This window comes from Phyllostomus hastatus, unplaced genomic scaffold, assembly GCF_019186645.2.
Source record: "Phyllostomus hastatus isolate PE091 unplaced genomic scaffold, TTU_PhHast_1.1 phas_contig_29, whole genome shotgun sequence".
Classification (NCBI taxonomy): domain Eukaryota; kingdom Metazoa; phylum Chordata; class Mammalia; order Chiroptera; family Phyllostomidae; genus Phyllostomus; species Phyllostomus hastatus.
In genome coordinates this window covers 37151267-37171432 of record NW_025333835.1, presented here as the reverse complement: position 1 = coordinate 37171432, position 20166 = coordinate 37151267, and the positions used below count along the sequence as shown (strand labels likewise).

Genomic DNA, 20166 nt, shown 5'->3' with positions numbered 1-20166 from the left:
TCACCTTCCAGCAGGGGGGCCAAGGCACTTATCAAGAGACCCAGAAAGATGGAGTCCACCACCACTTTCAAGGAATAACTGGGGCAGGCTGCAGACCACTGCTGAGACAGCTGAGCCCCACACCCCAGAGTGCTGCTCCACGCCACACTGATCTCCCACAGCATCGGCTGCCAGAGGCTCTGTGCTCCTGGACTGAGGACTTCATCTGCCCTGCTGCCCACCTGGGTCAAGAGATCATCATTCCTTGCAAGAAGCTGATGACTCTCTTGCCCACCCTGCTGCCTCCCGGACCTGCAGGCTGAGACTCTGGGACTCAGGTTCATTACCCCCCATTAGGTGCTATGTGTTGTGTTTTATATTTCTCCCAGTGTCGGAGTGTGAGTAGGATATGAATGCATGTCGATGTTCTACTCTGAGTGAACCTGCATGCCATACAAGCTGAGTGAACAGCATAGTTTCTGTGTGTGACTCTTGTCTGTTCCGCAGTACTGGGCTGCTCGGCAAGCAGCTCGCCGAGCAGTGGCCCAGTGGACTTACAGGAAAGACGCCATCATGAACATGCTCTTGTGACAGATGAACAGTTGTGCCAGCAGGCCGACTCCAACCCCAGGGCTGAACCCCAGAGCGGAGTGTGGACGGGACTTCAGATAACCTCGCGCCATCCCGCTCCAGCTGCCAGCACCGTTCCCTCTCTCTCCTGAAGAGCCCCTTCATCCCACAAAAATAGGGGGCCCGGTAAGTCCATAGACCCCAGTGATGAGCCCCGTCAGTACAATCTAAAGAATTGCTTCAAAAATAGGTTTTCACAGTGTTTGTAAGATCCATGAGAGAAGAGAATGTACTATATCCTAGCCCAAAGTCTTTCAGAACCCAGAATCAGACTTAAAAAGCCACCACCACCACCACAACAAAAACAACAGCTTCATATCGCTGAAGTAAAGGGCATAAGGGACTATTTCAAAGTCAAAGGATCAGAATATAGCAAATCTACTTACATCATTTGAGAAGCGAATTGATTTCCCCATTACATTTCTCTCAATCAGACTTGTTTCCCAACAAAATGTGTTTGGTTTCTTTCTTCTGAGAAAAATAAAGACTTTCCATTGTTTTCAGAGATTTTGACTGCACAGAAACCAGATGGAGGGCATTTTTCTTATTGATAAAACGGCCCCGTCTCAGTCATCATCATACAGTAAATGTGATTTCTAAAATTGCTTTTAGCATATATATTTAAAGTTGTTTTTCTGGAAATAGGCCTAAAGGTACTTATTCTATTCATTAAATTAAAAACAGATATTCTTCTTGTAAAAGAACTTCTTCCCGTAAAGTTAGGCTTTAGGGAAATTTCTTCTAAATTTGTCTGGCCTTCTGATGATTCTTAAATAAAACTTGGCACTCCGCAAAAGGAGAAAACAATTATAACAAATCATATTTAAGAAAGTCCCTACCATTTTCATATTATGATTAATATTTAAATAAATATCAAAACTCAACCTCTTGAATATAGCACATAGAATTTATTAAATGGGAAAAAATAAAATTTATACAAAATTACCCGGTACTCTGGTAGACAAACACAATCCCATATATTTCTAGTACTCAGGTAATTATCACCAAACTTACAGCAACATCACAAAAACTTTTCGACAGCCAAACCCCATCTTAAAAGTTTAAATAAACAATTCAGTGTTTGTGTTTTCCCAGTCTTTTGACCTCGATTTTTTAATTTATTCAAGAATATTGGAAAAGTCTGTTACAGTATCTTTTAAGACAGAAGAAATGTTCGACTAACATTCAGTGAATGCCTGTGTGTGAGAAAACGGCTGGCACTTTCGTTCACTCGTATAGTTCACTCTCTCGCCCCTAAAAATTAGGTTTGCTTTGTCGTGATCCTCTTCAGTCATACATTCTTACTTGGAGGGATTTAGCTTTCATATTAAAAGAGAAGAAATCATAATGAAGCTACCCTGTTCCACAATCTTTAAAGACTCTCTGAAATCCAAGTTGATGATTTTTAATTCTTCAAAATTTATTTTTCAATTAAAGTTGACATTCCATATTACATTAGTTTCAGGTGTACAACACAGTGATGGGACAGTTAATCACCTGATAAGCCTAGTACCCATCCTACGCTATACACAGTTATTACAATATTACACTGACTCTGTTCTCCATGCTGTACTTTATATCTCAGGACTATTTTTATAGCTGGCAGTTTGTACTTCTTGATTCCTTTTCCACACATCACCCACCCCCACCCCTTACCATCTGGCAATCATCGATTTGTTCTCTGTATCTGTGAATTTATTTCCATTTTGCTCCTTTATTTTGTTTTTTTTAGATTCCACATATAAGTAACAGCATATGGTATTTGACTTTCTCTGACTTATTTCACTTAGCACAATGCTCTCTAGGTCAATCTCTGTTATCACAAATAGTAAGATTTCATTCCATTAATGGCTAATATTCATCTTCTTTATCCAGTCACTGAGTGATGGGCACTTTGGTTGCTTTCCTATCTTGACTATTGTGAATAATGCTGTCATGAACATATCTTTCTCAATTAGTGTTTAGGATTTCTTTGGATAACTACCCAGAAGTGGAATGGCTGAATCACATGGTAGTTCTATTTCTAATTTTTTAAGGAACCTCTATACTATTTTCCATAGTGGGTGTGCTAATTCACAAACCTACCAGCAGTGTGTGAGAGTTCCCTTTTCTCCACATCCTCACTCATGTCTGCAGATCGATTACTGCAATACACCACATAAACAAAATGAAGGCTAAAAATCAAATAATCTCTCACTGGATGCAGAAAAGGCATTTGACAAAAGCCAACACCCATTTACGATAAAAACTCAGCAAAATGAGTGGAGGGGGAACATGCCTGCACATAATAAAGGCCACATATGACAGATCCACAGCCAGCATCATACTCGATGGTGAAAAACTAAAAGCTTTTTTCTTTACGATCAGGAACAAGACAAGGATGTCCACTTTCACCACTTTTATTCAACAAAGATTTAGAAGTCCCAGCCACAACAATCAGAAAAGAAAAAGAAATAAAAGGCATCCAAACTGGAAAGGAAGCAGTAAAGCTGTCATTATTTGCAGATGACATCATGCTGTATAGAGAGAACCATAAAGATTCCACCAAAAGTTCATTAGAATAAATGAATTCAGAAAATTAGCAGCATACAAAATACTCAGAAACTAGTTGCATTTTTATTTGGCAGAGAAATTAAGAAAATGATCCCATTTACAATTGTGTCAGGAAGATTAAAATACCTAGGAATAATTTTAACCAATGAGATAAAAGACCTGTACTTGGAAAACCACAGACATTGAACAAAGAAATTAAAAGCACAAGTAAAGGGAAGGCTATACCATTCTCAGGGACAGGAAGAACTAACATCATTAACATGTCCATGCTACTCAAACCAATCTGCAGATTCAGGGCAATCCCTATCAAAATACCACCAGCATTTACCACGGAACTGAACCAAGGGGATGTTTTCAGTGTTCTTCCACAGCAGCCCAACTCACCCTTTCAAGCATATGACCCATCATTCCCATCTACAACTCCTTTCTCTGGTCTGTTTATCTCTAAGATGTATTTTCCATATTGTACATGCTATCATTTTCATGAGGAAAAAATTATTCCATAGCCATCTGTGGGTGATGAAAAGTCTTCCAGTTCAGCCAGTTCAAATCACAAATCTTCACTTAAAAGGCACATCAATGTGTTTTCCTGCAACCATTGCATGTGATTAAATCCCATCACAGAAATAAGGTTGTTTTCTAACATACCTAAAAGAACCACTAAATTAATAACATCTTAAAGTCTGACATTTCAGTTTCTACAAAGAAGATCAATTCATCATGAGTGGTATTTTAATTCAAATTTTATCCTGATTTATTGTATTCATCTTATTTAATAAGCATAGTTTTAAAAATTAATCACCTTTTTATTTAGTTCAGTATATAAACAAAGCACAAATTATTTTGATTGATATTCATATACTTATTAAAAAGGAATACTAACAGAAGTTATATTCTGGATTGCACAGGAGCAATAAATTGAATTGAAAAGCAGTGTGATATAAATATTTTCATTCTAATCCTACAGAATAGCTAACACATTATAAGAAGAAATCAAATTAAGCTATTTTATTATAGTAATAAGGAATTTTATAGAGTAGCTAACTAAAACAAGAAAAAGATCATTGATTTTACAATGTGCCTTGTAATTTCATAATCCATTAATTTTATATCTGAACATACTGTTTGAATTAAGGTTGGGTTTTGATCTCAGCTGATCCTTAAACATGTAATTAATAGTTTCTATATTAACATTTATCAGACTTGTCTGCACATTGATGTATCATACTAGTGTTCTTATGAAAACCACACAAGGTTGCAGGGAGACAAACTGGACAGCTATTTCTTCAAATCATATTTTTAAAAACAAATATATAATTATACACTTAAGACAATGAGATTTTATGTGATGAAACATTTTAATGAAACCTAACAATTAGGTCCATTCACTTTGCAGTAAAACCAATACTGGGGCACCTGAAAGAACCCTTGAAAAGCACATATTTCCAAGGACTATTTCATTAATAAGACAGTTTCATTTATAGATACATCTTCCTGGGATGGCTTTAGAAACAATCTCTGAAGGTTCAAAAAGGCTAAAATCTTACTTTATATCAAAATAATATAGGGAGACAAAGAAGCAAACCCCGCTAAGCTCACCAATACGATATTATGGCAAACGGCATAATAAGCCCTGAGTTTCCGAACTCGAGGTACAGTTACCTTGAAGGGCAGCTGCGTTTCGAGAGATTAGAAGCTTCAAGGCAGAGCTGGAGGCTTGCAGTGCCTGCTGCATGTCCTGGCGAGCTGCGACCTGGTACCGCTCCTCCATCTTCCGGGTGCAACACGTAGGCTTTCGGGATGTGCATACCTGAAGGTCAGGTCCTGGAACACATACGACACCTTTCAGAATGGCTACCTGCTCATTTAACAAACACTCCACATCAGGTGTCCGGAGTTAATGGTCAGCACGTAAAGGGTTTGTGTTCTATACGAGGAACTGATTTACTAGATAAATTTAAAAGTTTATCTATTGTCCATTAACCCCACCATGAAACAAAATATGTTCAACCATTAACCCTGTGCTCTAATATTTTATTAACTTTTTGATCAGATATTAAGTATGTCCACTCCATTAACTAATTATTACTAATTAACATATATTATAATAGGAAACTAAATATTATATAAGTACATAGCTAAATCAAGAAAATGTTATTTTTGCTTATTTTATTAATTCGGCAAAAAAAATGCAGTAAATAGGGTATAGAGAAGTATATGGGCTAAACTAATTGTTTTTCCTGAGAAAGTAAAATCAAATTGTGTACATCAAATGAAGGTAAAGAAAAATTCGCCACGATGTTAGTGCTTCTGGTGGATTAAGTGACTACCAGCAAACACGACATGATGCAGGATCCAGAGCCCCACATGGGCCCAAACCCGGCATCCAAAACTCTGCTCTCCGCCACCCTGGCTAGAGACGACCCCGACGACGTGGGTGGTGGGCACACAGTGCCATGTACAGGTGAGGTGTCGTGGAACCGTACACTCAAAACCTATGTAATTTTATTAACCAATGTAGCCCAATAAACGTAAATTAAAAAGAACACTTTTCAGTTTTATAACCATATTCGGGACATTGTGAAGATGCATATTCGATGTGGCTCAGAGGGTTGGGCATCATCTCATAAACCAAAAGGTCGCTGGTTCAATCCTGGTCGGGGCACATGCCTGGGTCGCCAGCCAGGTCCCCGGTGAGGGGCGCGCAAGAGGCAACCCATCAGTGTTTCTCTGCACACATTGATGTTTCTCCCCCTCTTCCTCCCTCCCTTCCCCTCTCTCTAAAAATAATTAAATAACTCTTAAATGCATATTATATGAAAAGCAAGTCATTATGCATATGTAATACCATTATTTTTCGGACTATAAGATGCACCCCCCCACATTTGGGAGGAATAATGGTTGTTAATGCTGCTGTTGAATTCTGTTTACATTTATGTTGGTGAAATATTATGTTATTTATGTTATTAAATATTTTACCACATTTTTTGCTTCAAAGTTTTTTTCCCCTATTTTCCTCCTCTAAAACCTAGGTGTGTCTTATGGTCCAAAAATATGGTGATTGTGGTTAAAAAATGTTGCTAATATGATTGGCATCGCTCATCCTGGATAGGGTCCCAGGACAGGCACCCTTACACATAGCGGGCGTACTACAGAACAGAGGAAAAGGTACGGGGCAGGCTGTGGCACATAAAGAGGATAATCCTGATGGACCATCATGGCGAGGGTCCTAGGGCACTCCAGGGCTACCCAGGTTTTATGTAAAGTTCAGAACAATTGTATTTGCATGGCCTAATATAATAGTTATTCCCTTATTTTAGGGTAGGATGAAGAGTTATGGGCCTTGGTCTCTAGGGAGTTTCACCGTTTCCACAGTAGCCCATCACTGAATAATCTCAGATCAGAAAATATAAAATATGTGTGTGTGTACACACAACACACACACACAAACACATAACAGCCACCTCCAAACCCCTCCTACTTCTTCACACAGAGTCGGCCTCAGAACTCCCATTTCCAAACGTTACTTCTTGGTGAGATCAAGGCATTTGAAATCACCCCGAGTTTCCTGCCAACATGGAACATCAAAAACTTTTTTTAACAATTTCGACTTTAAGTTAGATAAATAACAACCAACAGCTTTTGAGCATTTCGCAAAGGCTGAGACTCATAAAATATTTATGTGTGTCACAGTAGGTAACATTTTGGCAATTGTTTTTCATTTATCTTGCCTAAGGTTATACAGAAGCAAATTCCACTTCAAACAGTAAAGTTGATTGAAAGGAAACAAAGTTATCTCAACTTCATCCCTAAATGGAAAGACTGAGGAACTGGAGCTCAGAGAAGAATAACTATAGAGACTGGGGGGAAAGAACCTATGAATAAATACTAAAATATATAAACATATTTAGGATAGGGAAAGGGTGCTAGGGAGTAAAAATCATGATAATAGTAACAACAATAATAACAGATCGCTGCAACTATCTCTCCAGAATTCAAATACCTAACATCCTGTTGGACCACATCCCTAATCCCAACCTATGAAAGCCCTAAGTCGTGACCACTGCTTCCTGCTCTGCTGCTCGGCCCCATGGGAAGTGACACGGGCCAGTACTCTCTTCCTGTGACACACCAGCCTGATTTCGGTTCCTCATGTTCACCAAGTTCCCTCTTGCCACACAGACCTTCCCCACGCTCTTCCGTCTGTCTGGGCCACGCTTGTCCTACATGTGCTCACCCACGTGTGTGGCCAACACCCATCTTCCCCTCATTCACTTTCAATTTTTCTTTACATTTAAACTCAGTCTTCCCAGGGGAACTTTTCTTAACCCCCACCCCCCACCCCAGACAGCTCACATGCCCTTAGATGGCTCATAACCCTCCACTGCACCACTCAGGGCTGCAACACTCTATTCCTTCACGTGAATACTAACTAAGTAGTTCCCTCATCTGCACTGTAAAGCTCCAAGTGGGGGAATCTGAACTCGTTATGATTCCCCAGTTATTCTTCCTAGTGCCTAATACATCGTCAACACTCCATTTTCATCGACTAGAGCAATAGTTGCAGGTGCACTATTATGTATATGCATTATGTCATTTAACCCTCACGTGAACTTAGGGACAATTACTACCACATTTTACACGTGAGAAAATAGGACATAGAGAAGCTCTGGAGACTGCCCAGTGTCACACACCTATACACTACAAAATGGGGGGGTGCTGGTGTTTGGGGTGATGCCCAAACTATCTTCTTCACCACCGCTCTGCTGAGAGGAAAGCGATACTCAAGTCTATACGACGGTTCATCTATAGACCTATCTGGCCATTTTCAATTCTTGTTCTGAAAGAAGTCATCTGTTTGGTAAATTGTGGGAGAATGAATTTTAGGTTAGGAACCATCCAAGAAGTTCTATTCAAAAATAAAATAGGCTGACACACAAAGCTACAGAGTCACCACTGCCTTTTTGCACAAACTTAACTGATGGAAGTACACTTAGAAAGATGCCACAAATCACCCCGCCTGCTACCCTAAGCACAGTATGGAGGAGACACCATCACATCCCAGCAACTCTGAATAAGCATGGAGAGCAATTTAGACGACTTAGAACAAGTACATCCTTCAAGTTGATGAGAATCTGCGTTGATTAATCCAGACTCTCATTCAGAATCATGAAAACTGGTCATGACATCATAAAGCTAACCTCCAAAACAAATCAGGCCTCAGTTGTGGAGATTAGTTATGTTTAATAGGCACAGCATTTTCAACAGCATCAACTATGAGATATGCTTAAGAAACTTCAGAGTTTGGGGTGCAGTGGAGGGGGAAAGAGTCCACAAGAAACTAGGTCCCTGCTTCCTGAATCTGTCCCAAGGACAAACAAGGGGAACGAAACGTCCTCAGGGAAAGGACCGTACCTTACATTTTGTTCGCAGTGTAATCACAAAGAACCTCAAAAGATGCCTGTTGACAAAAAGCCCAGGCTACACTTCTCCTGCTGCAAATGGAGCAAGCATCACAGGAAAGCACAGCCAGATGGAATCCAAACAGATACTACACAGTAACAAGACATTTTAAAAATATTTCAAAGCCTGGCTTCAAAGAGCACGGCACAGCTGAGGATGCTCTGAAGCAGCAAGAGTGCACCACCCAGGCTCACAGGCAATAGTCATGTTTCTTAACAGTAGTCGTGTCTCTGAACGGTGACATCAAACTCTGCAAGCGTTCAAGCCCTGAAAACAAATGAAATTAAAAAATAAAACAGCAGGTTTCTGGCTGAAGGGGAACTCAGCCAGAATTGCAGGAGCTTTTCTCAGTTTCTCACCTAGAAACAGCAGTATTGGTTAATTAATATGCCTTTCCTTTCCGTTTTCCAGTGTAAGAAACGGGTAGGGCCATCCACCTGTTTGTGCTGCTTTTAACTATGTTGACGCAGGAAACACTGGGAGGCATTCTGCCGAGTAGCATAGTTTTCACATATATCCAATTCTCCACGTGAACTACACAGAACTAGAAAATAAATCCAGGAAAGACAACGAGGCTAGATGCCGCAATCCCCCCAGCAGTGTGTAAACAGGGGAGGGGAGGGCAGAGGGGCCAGAGGGGCGAACAGCAACCACCACAGATGCTGGAGGTCTCAGACTCTGGGCAGGAGGGAGAAGACGGGCACAGCGGGGTAAACTCCGAGGGACCCGAGGACAGAAGAACCCCAAAGTGGCCAACAGCGATGCGCAGGAAAGCACACGGGGTTCGTTTGCCCTCTTGATTATTAAACGCGTGCAAAGGACCAGTGGTGGGAAGGAATGAATGAGCGGGGGCAATCCAGACCCCTGGGAACTTTCAAAACAGACCCAGTAGGCTCCCGTCCAGGGGAGAACTGCACACAGAAACTTCTGGAAGTGGAATCAAAATTCAACAGATGATGCAGCTAAGAGACGCAGATAGAAAAGGTCCAGAGTGATGTGGGAGGGGAAATCAATGCAGGACGTTTGAGAAAACAGAGCCATACTTTGCAATACTACACTAAAACAACAGAAGAGAAAGCTCTATGAAGTGAGAAAAGCTACTCTGAAGCCTGTCTCAATCTAAAGTTTTAGGAAAAAAAAAGCTAAACTCATATGAAATCAATAAGAGGTCTAATTTCACATCACTGTATTAGAATAAAAAGAGAATGAGGAATAAAAATATCCCTTCAAAGAAAACATGCCAGAAAGATATGCCCACCCCCAAAATATCAAAGATATAACCATACTATTTTAAATCAAGCTAAAAGATAATGACCCAAACCATGAAGGAACATAAATCAAAGTTAGATAATCTCAGATATGGAATTCAAAAAATAATTAAAGATGAAATAAAAACATTCTGAAACGAAGACTAAATGAGAAGAAACACAGGAGTTGATGATAGAAAGGTGATGCATTCAAAAAATAAAAGATGGAAAACAAGAACTTGTGAAAAATCAGGAAAAGAGTGAAAGGATCGGAAAGACAGAGACAACCAATATAGTTAATGACGTAAGCCCCTGAAGAGGAAAACAGGACACATACTAAAAATCATCTCACGTAAGCTGAAGGGGTTGTGAGAATAATGTGAAATTTACAACAAATAATTATACAATATTTAATTTTATTTTCTATGTCTATACTGTATCCTTGAAAATCAGAATTTTTAAGTGTGGAAGAAAAGAGACACAGACATAAAGAAATGATTAAGGGAAGCTCTATGATTTTGAATTTGAAGTATCAATATCAAATTACGAAGAAATTTCCCTTCAAAAAGTATGTATTCCCTAGCTTCACTGAAAAAGCCTAGAAACAATGACTAACCAAGTAATCTAAAGCACTCCTCATGCCCCGATTAGGATCTGGAACTACCTTTTCTCCCAAGAAGAAATTAGTGCTGCTGGCAGAAATGACTCCTTCTAGGTCTGGGGAAGGAAATATATACATAAGATGGCACCCCAGCTAAAGCTTCTTGTACCCCAGAGAGCAAAGACACTATCAAATAACCCCAAGAATCACATCAAAAGGACTCAGGAGCTATACTAGTCTGCCAGGGCTGCCATATCGAAATACCACAGACCAGAGGCTTAAACAACAGCCACGTATTTCTCACACTTCTGGAGGCTGGAAGTCGGAGGTCAGAGGCTGGCAAGTTTGGTTTCTCCTGAGACCATTCTCCTTGACTTGTGGGTGGCCTCCTTTTCTCCGTGTCCTCACCTGACAGGGACTCTGTTCAGTGCACCCCTGGTGTCTTTCTTCTCATGAAGTCACCTGTCCTAAGGGGGTAAAGCCCTTCCTTATGACCTCATTTCACCTTAAGTACCATCATAAAGGCCTTATCTCCCAACACAGTCATATTGGGAGTTAGGGCTTCAATTGAGAAATTTTGTAGGGGACACAAGTGAGCCCGTATGAGAAGCCAACTTCCAGAGATTTCTACTGTACAAACACGGGATAATCTGGTCTTCAAAAATAGTAATTGCAATAAATTATAGTCAATCAAATATGCTTAAATCCAAGGTTTAAAAGAAAGACTTCTAAATAGATCTACTGGTTGATAATATGCATTCTTTTTGTCTCAAACATTTATCTTTCTCCTAGTCAACTTACAGAATTTCTACATTTGTAACACACACCAGCTTTATTGATGGTTAACATAGGAAAGGGCCCTTAGTACCAAGACATTGATCTCAAGATACAGCTTAGGTTTACCAGATAGACGTTAAATGCCATAATAGGGAGGAAACTTCATTTCATATGGTTCTTAAAAGTTCACTTTAATTGCTATTTTGAACATCAGTATTTCTGTATTGCAAATGAGAGTTAGGCCTGGGATAAAAGGTAAGAAGTGGTTAGATTAGACATATATTGAAGGCAGAAATCTTGGAACAGATATATTGGCTGGAATTTGGAAAGTGTGAGAGAGAGAGGAATCAAAAATAACCCTTAGAGCCCTGACCTGTGTGGCTCAGGTGGTGGGCACCATCGAAGCCAAGGGGGTACCAGTTGATCCCCAGTCCGGGCACATGCCTTGACTGTGGTTTCAGTACCTGGTCGGGGCGTGTATGAGAGGCAGCTGATTGACATTTCTCTCTCACATCTCCCTCTCTTTCTTCCTCCCTTCTCCTCTTTCTAAAAAATAATAACAATAAATAAATAAATAGTGTTTTTTTTTAATTTAGGTTTTTGCCTGAGAAACTGGATGCCAAAGTGGCATGAGGAGAACACACAAGGAAGAACAGGTTTCAGGAAAAAAAAATGCAATTCAGGCTTGGAAATAAGATGTCTATTAGAAATAGAACTAAAGATGTAGAAGTAATATTTGACTATATAAGACTTAACTAAAGATATCCAGATTGAAGATATTAATTTGGGAGTTTTAAATACAAAATGATGGTAAATATCTAAGGACAGAGTTTATAAAACTTAGAAGGTTTCTCAACCTCAGCACTGTTGACACTTGGGGAAAAAATAATTCTCTTTTGTGAGGGAGCTGTCCTGTACAGGAATGCTTAGCAGCATTCCTAAACTCCGTCCACCAGATGCCAGGAGTGCCCGCCCCAGATGTGACAACCAAGATGTACCCAGACATTGCCAGTATGGCCTGTGGGAGTAACCACCTCTGAGTGAGAACCACGGGCCAAGACAAACGCAGAGCAATATGAATTGGAGCTGAGGAGGATCCCCTCAAAAGAGACCAAGCAGAAGCAGTCAGTGAGACAGAAGGATTGAAATGGGCTGGGGTGGGGGGAGGGGATGAGAGGAAAAGAGTTGAGTGTCCTGAAAGAGTTTTAAGAAGGGAGAGATTAGCTGTACTGGGCCAAGTAGCCATATTTAAGAAGCTGGTACTTTTCAAAGACCTGTATTCATCTGGCTGGATTGCTTTCTCGGCCCTCACTGGATAATGACCACATGAGCAATTACACTGCATGTGGGGTCCTATTAGTTATAAGAAATAATCATGAGGTCAGTTCAACTCATTGAAAGCTGTCGTGCTAAAATAAAACCTATTCAATGGTCTTAATGTCCATTACTTTCTAACTTCCGCCAAACCTGAACAGAAGGGATACCTAATAGTCCCTAATATTGCCCTGCATCCTGGTGCTTTCCTGAACTTTTGCTTTTGTGTCCTTAATTGCTTCTGTCCAATTTTTGTTTCTCTCCCAAGACTGCAGGTTCCAACAGAATAGGACCACCACTGCCTTGCTCCCCAGTGTACTGTACCTAACTGGTGCAGTGTCCAAAACAAACGATTTTCAGTAAAGTATTAGCCTCCTTCCCTTTCTCCATACTTGAATATAAATATTTTGTAAGTAACCTAAGGAAGCACTTTCATGGCTTAAAATGAATGGGATAGTTTTAAATGCAGATGCAGAAAGAGCATATTGCTGAGGACATTAAAAACTGGTTCAGTACAACTATGAAGGACACATGGGCAAAAACAAGGCAGGTGGAAACAGGGGAGGGAGGTGGGGTGGCTGGGGTGGGGGGAAAAGGCAGGAAACTGTACCTGAACAACAATAAAATTCAAAGTATTTAATGAAAAGTATATATATATATGAAATAAAACTGGTTCAATAAACCTTTTGAAATAGTATTTGTGATTATCATATTTATACTTCTACAAATATTCTTTATATCACTGTCATTTACTGATTCACCTTTTTTTTCTTTATAGAATACAGGCATTGTCCTTTAAAAGTATATGCTGATATTACTCATTAAAATAAAAAACAAAAAAAAACATATTTTTTCAGAAGGAGTATTTCAGGCATTATGAGTTTTTATCATTATGTAGTCAATAAAAAATAAATAACATTTGGCAACCTAACAATTTAGACAAATGGGGTCAACATAATATTCACTGCTATGTATAAGAGGCAGCACTGATCCTTCAACGATGTGCTGGAGTTGTTTTTCTAGCAATGGTTGACTAATGTTCACACCAAATTACATATTTAACTCCTCACTTTTTAACCAGTAACAAGTCTGTCTAATATGAAAGTGTATATTCTGTGTCAGCGAAGAGGGGAGAGCTATGCTAAATAGAAGGCTTTGTCAAACTTGAAGTCGTGAATTTGGAACCAACATTCTGCAACCCATTAGCCAGCTGAGAAAACAAAAGGCCTAAACATAAATTAATGCCTATTTATTTGAAGAAACAGCAGCAGGATAGCCTGCTATCTTGGAAATGGAAAAAAAATGAATTGCAACTCATCCTTCAATGGAAAAAAAGCCCCTTATCATCTATGGCTCTTTAACGGACTCTCCTAAAAGCACCACCTCAATAGCCAACTGTCCACACTACTTCTCTAAGCCAAGCCCGACCCTTGCATCAGAGTCCCTCCCAGACAGTCTGAAGCTCAGATTCAGAACCACATGGCACAAGAAATTAAGCGTCACCTCTGGACCTGTTTGCATCCACTGATGAGCTCAAGACCTTGGCTAGGGGTGGAGCTAGAGGCGGGAAAGGGGAGGAAACTACCGTAAATGGAGCTTGCACTGAAATGACTTATTAGGCCATGATTCCGGAGAACAGCTCTCTCAGCACCTCCAGAAGAGAGGCCTCTGCCAGCCACATGTGTGTCACCTGGCCCCACATCTCATTAGAGTACATTGTGTGGGCTCTTCATTCACACGACACATGCTTCTCACTGCACAGTTGGTATATTCTCTAGGCGGTGGCCCCATCTGATTGTTTGTGAGTGACTCAAACCAGAACCAAGCATGCTGTGTCATCTGGGAATTTAGAATTGGAACACAGAAAAGGTTGAGTCTATTTGTGCTTGGAACTGCTTTATGTGTAATTTAGGCGTGAAGTGTCCATGTTATTTCACCATCGAGACAAAAAGCAGAGCATACGGGGAAAACGGTCAGGGCTATCTGTAGTTCCCGCTTTTGTCCTTTTCTGAGTCCTTATTATTTCCTATTCTTTGGGGTTTCACCACATACACATAAAGGCTTGTGATAAATCATGTTTGTACTAGACCAAATTAGCTTGTGTTTCTTGCAACCAAAGTGTCTAAGCTAATACTCGCATGAAAGTGTGGCAGGGAAGGGTGACTTGAGCAATTAGTTATGTGGAAGGCTCTCTGGAACTCTGAAACACTTGATTGCAGAGAAACCCAGACAAATAAAGTCAGACTTAGAAACTGTGAGTGGGCAGGTAGCGTGGTTTTGGGTAGAGAATGGTGACAGACACTCAACACTGCCCCACACCAATCACCAGGGCTTTTGTGTGTGCCTAGAAATAAATCGTGCATTAAAAATAAACCCTATTACTTGGCACTTCACCATCTCGGCTACCAGAAACACCCACTAAAAGAAACTGTGTCACCAGATGCTTGTGAATTAAAAAAAAAAAAATCTAACTGAAACTGGCAAAAACCGTCAGGCATTTAACTGGATCAGAAACTAAAAAGTATGAAGTAAGTGTAATTTGGGACAACTTTTGACATTGTTGCTTAAACAGCTTCACAGAAGGCCTGCGTCCTCGCTCTCCTTGACAGACCAGCTCCATCCTCCGTTTCCCCGCAGGGAGCACCCTCACGCACTCCAGCCTCCAGCGGAGAAATGGCTCCTGTGCTGCCGAGCACATTACTCCAGGGGAGAAAAAATATGCTTCAGGTAGTCCCTGGAGAAAAGAAAGCATCCTTCCCCCCACCCAGAAGCCTCAGGAAACTTGTTTTCCCAGTTCATTGACTTGGGCTTGTTTGTGTGCCCCACCCCCCCCACCCCCCGCCTCCGTGGGAACCATCACATGGCCAAAACGCGAACGAAGTATTTGGATTGGTTCAGACAAGAGTTCAGGGCCGGGTCAATCCCACTCAAGCTGCATGTCTAAGAAGGGGTAGTTTCGTTTCAACAAACAAGCAAAACTACAGTCATATTGTAAATGACAACCACCCAAAAATGTCAATGGCCACTACATGGGCATCTCACACGGGAGAGCCAACTCCTGCAGCACTGAACCAGTGGAAGCCCGAACCGGTGAGCCCAAACACTCCTTGGGGGCTGGTGGGGATATATCTAGGGGATGGGAAAAGCCCACCAGGAACAGAGTTTCCACGTTGTTGGGCAGATACTTGCTAGTAGTATTATAGAGGCTTAATTGTCCTGGTAACACCATTTAGTCCCGCCAACAGGTAAGACCTGGAGATTTGAGAAGCACAGCTCGTTCTGCGCCACTGTCTCTCTTAAACTGAGAGCTTTAAGTTAGTAGGATGGTAAAAGAATGTGAAAACCTCTGGCGTTAGGAAAGTGAAATAATCATTTATTTTTCTGTCAGCAATAGAAGTAGCAATCTGCTCGTGAAAATTACCAAAGATACTAAATTTCAAGTGTGCATTTAAGCAGAATTAATGCTTAACACCACTCCCTTTGTCTCAAAGTGTCAACATTTTTAGTCTATTTTCCCCTCTTTTGGTGGATTTATGTTTAAGAGAATTTTTCAGGAAGAATAAATGGGTAATATACTCTTTTCCTTATATATTCTAATTTTTTTTTGTTGTCTTACTACTCAATTGACTATTTGTATAGTCACAAAATTATTTTTAAGCTGAAAAGTTTATCTATTTTTTTTACTTTTTAAAAAATTTAATTATATTTGGTATACAAGCTTATATTGGTTATTTTAGTTTCGGGTGTACAATATAGTGATCTGACATTTTTATTCCTTACAATGTGGTCACCCCACTAATTCTGCTAATCATCCGTCACCATATAAACTTATCACAAGATTATTGACTATATGCCCCTTCCTCTTTTTACCCGTCTCTCTACCCTCTCCCTTCTGGTAACCATCCCTAAAACTTTGCACTCACATACTGTTTCCCTGTCAACATTCTGTGGATGTTCCCCCATGGTCATCTAACACCTTCCTCCCCTGAGGTCGGCCCGATCGATTTTTGGCCTTCATCAACGTGGGAGGAATGATTGACTGCCTACCCGACAGCCATTCCCCAAGAATTCACTCTTTAAAAAATCTCTATTATGTCTGCTCTCCTCAGGTAGCTACATCCATCATAGGAGGTGGATCCTGCCCCCGGCCCAGGGATGATTCACTTGCTAAGTCAAAGCCTGGGGAAGAAACTCAACACTGGCCAACACATCTTGAGGAAATAAAGACATCAAGTAGATTCCTGGTAGGCTCTCCTTAGTCTTGGAAATGGAAATAACACAGAGACAGTCCCTTCTCTGTCACGTGTGGATGTAGCCATCGACATATAATCATTGGGACTACAACAGCCTTGTTGAGAAATATCCAGACTTGTCTAGACAAGCCTGTTATGAGCCATCATGTCATTCCATTGAAATCAACAAACGCTGAAACTGCTCTACTACACTGAGAATCTTTTTGTCATGGGAAATAATACATGTATTGTTTAAATCACTTTCAGTTATGCTTTCTGTTACTTGCAACTAAAAGCATTCCACCAAAACACAGGCAACTGGATTCTGCCTAAAATTGAGATACTAATAAGGAATATATTGAACCATGCATTTCAAAAATGTGTCAAGATAACTCAATCAATATTTGTTCTTCCTAATTGCATTTTTCCAAAATTTTCAACAGGGTCTACTTCTTTTCTCCAGCCTTTATTGGACTGCCAGCCTCCATACTAGGCCTAGCACCTCCTAGACCCTTGAGCCATGACCTAGTCATAGCCATGAGCATCCTGCAGGAATAACTAAACTCCAGGTCTGTATCTTTAGAAAACCGTGGACTTTGTCAGTCTTCACCCACTCTACTGTCTAATCCCATCACCAACTTCACCAAAAGAAGTCACTTTTGTCCCAAGAAAGTCTGATAATAACTGACTGGCATTTTCCTGTGAACCTTGTTCCATAAATTTATAACTTAGAGGTTTGTTTACCATAAGCGGCCTAGACGGACTTGGCATATCCGGTTAGAATCATACTATAGGTAGTCGTGACCAGGAGAATCTATCACCATCTTCACAAGTTTTGACCTGATCATTTCTCCTATTCTAATACTGTATCTTAATTTCAATCTAATACCTTACTATCAGGCACCATTGTATTTCTAACTACTAGGATAGAGTCTCCTCTTTACTTTGTCTCTTCCTGATCGGGAAATCCACAATTGAAATATTCCACATAGGTCTCTATTGGCTAAAGACACCTCCCCTATGCCCTAACTTGTTTATATCAACACATATAAGCTAGTAGAGAAAGAACCATGGAAATCTTCTTGCTCACTACTTGTTCTTTTGCTCTAATAACTACTCTGAATCATGTCACTAATTGTATTATGCTTTTTAGTGGCTAATAGGGAAATCTGAGCCAAAACTTTCAGCCCACTATTAATTTCAGACTATATGACCTCTGTACAGTGATTTAAACTAATATTGGAAGAGCAAGGATACAAATACACACATAAAATAGAAAGATATAGCTAACTGGAACAATTAAGACACAGATGGCTTAACTTCTTCTGGCTCAAATTCCTAGCTCCTGTAGAAATTTTATAACTCACTCCCAAATAGTTACAAGGGGCCTACAGCACAAGAATATATTAACTAGGCAGTGAGAAGTGTATGTTATATGAATAGACACACACAACATGCAATATAATTAAGGTTATTTAAACATCCACAAATTTAAGGTCATTATGTTCCATTTTATTGATGGGCTCATTTCAGCTGGATGTACAACTTAAAAAAATATATACGGGAAGCACTTGAGTAGATTCATGCTGCAAGATAACTAGAAGAAATCAAAATCATAGTGATTCAACCTCTTGAATACTTTTCAAATTTACTTCTTTCCACCTGTACTATCAGCACTCTAATTTTACACGGTATAGACAAGAAGGATACTTTTAAAAATGCAAACCTGATCAGCGTCACTCATGCTAACAGATTTCCTATGGCTTTCTGTTGCTCTTGGTATGAAATCCAAAGCCCTTAACAGCCAAAACGGCTTTCTGTGACTAATCGCTGCCTCACCCTTCTGCACTGCTCCCTCGCTCTCTTAACCTGAGACACGTGCACAAAGTGTGTTCTCTGCAAAACACACACACTCCAGAGTGACCAGGTGTTCCCTGGCTTTTCTCCTCTTCTCTGCAGAATTAAGCTTCTGAAAGGATGGTCTCAATTTGTTGTTTTCACTCCCCTCTCATATCATCCCTACAATCTCAGTTCTGACCCCACCACTTCTTGGTAAATGTATACATCCAGGAAACTGGTGAACTCTGAGTTACCAAATCCAAGACATATTCACCCATTTCTAATTACTCTCAACATGTTTGTGGAATCTGACACTATCTATACCCAAGTCCTCCACACTCTTCCCTTTCCCTGACTTCTAGACCACCACTGGATTCTTCTTTCTCCTGACCCTTAATTAGCTGTGTTACCCCAGTTCTGCCTCTTCATTCTATCCCTGTGTGATCTGCTACTCCCAGGAGTTCACGTTCACACCTAATGACCCCCAAATCCTTATCCACACCACTCTCGAGTGATATTTAGACCCCTATTTCCCACTACCTGTTATGCATTCCACTGCAGTATGCCACAGTAGTCTCCATGTTCACACGCCCCCATCACACCCTCCTCCCCACAGTGCATCTTCTACTCAAAAAACAAAACAAAACTGAGAATCACACTAGACTCTTCCTTTCCCTTCAAAGGTTCTAATAAAAGTCTCTCTATCCGCTCCATCCACAAGAAGGGCTTCTCTCACTGGTATTCAGTGGGGGAAAATGTTCCAGGGGAATGATAGGAGTTAAATTAAAACTCTTGCCCTATGCAAATTAATTCGTTTTCTTAATAATCAAATAAATAGATTTTCTCAAGTGTGGTACTTCTGAGACTTATATGTGAATGTGCACCGTGAACCTTCGAGAAACATGTTCAGCATGCAGCATTATCTCCAAGAGGGCAAGATCCTTTTTGCTAAGAAGGCCGGCTTAACTGCCAATAGAAATAACATGCAGCAGAATCCAATTTGTGTGTTCTAGTTATTCTTCTGGAGGTCAGCCTAAGCAGAGTTCTTAAAAATGGCATCGTAAGGACAGACACATGTGTGAGCTTCTCTGCTGTGGGTGAGAATAGGCAGCCCTACAGTGTCAATGGGCTCCTAGCCACAGCCCCACTCAGGGGACTGTTCAGGAGATGCTGAGTCTCCCTTCCATCTGTGCTAAACTGCAGAGTAATTTCCTGTTCTTTATTTTAATTAATAAATCAAATGAATTCATCAAATATTGATTAAACACCTGTTCTGTGCAAGACACTCTGATAGTTAAAGATGCCAAGAAGGAGAGAATGCCATTTTTGTCTCTCCAAGGCTCAGTCTAGGGGGAGACACGTTTGTAAAAAAAATTTAATTAATGTGACAAAGTGTTATGAAAGACGTATGTACTAAGTTCTGCAGGAGCTCAGAGGAAGAAATAATTTTCTCTTTCTGAAGAGACAAGGGAGTGGGTCACGGGAGATTTTCAGCAATATTTTTAATACTTTTTTAAGTAGGTGCCTTATA

General features: G+C 40.3%; 1 protein-coding gene across 4 annotated transcripts in view; it reads right to left on the bottom strand.

The window, feature by feature from the left end:
* GPC5 (glypican 5) overlaps positions 1 to 20166 on the bottom strand; it is a 1174820-nt gene that overhangs the window by 1138504 nt on the left and 16150 nt on the right. For all 4 annotated transcript variants that reach the window (XM_045839276.1, XM_045839278.1, XM_045839277.1 and 1 more), the window contains exon 2: positions 4825 to 4986. In XM_045839276.1, coding sequence (XP_045695232.1) covers positions 4825 to 4986 — 162 coding nt within the window. The remainder of the gene's footprint in view (positions 1 to 4824; positions 4987 to 20166) is intronic.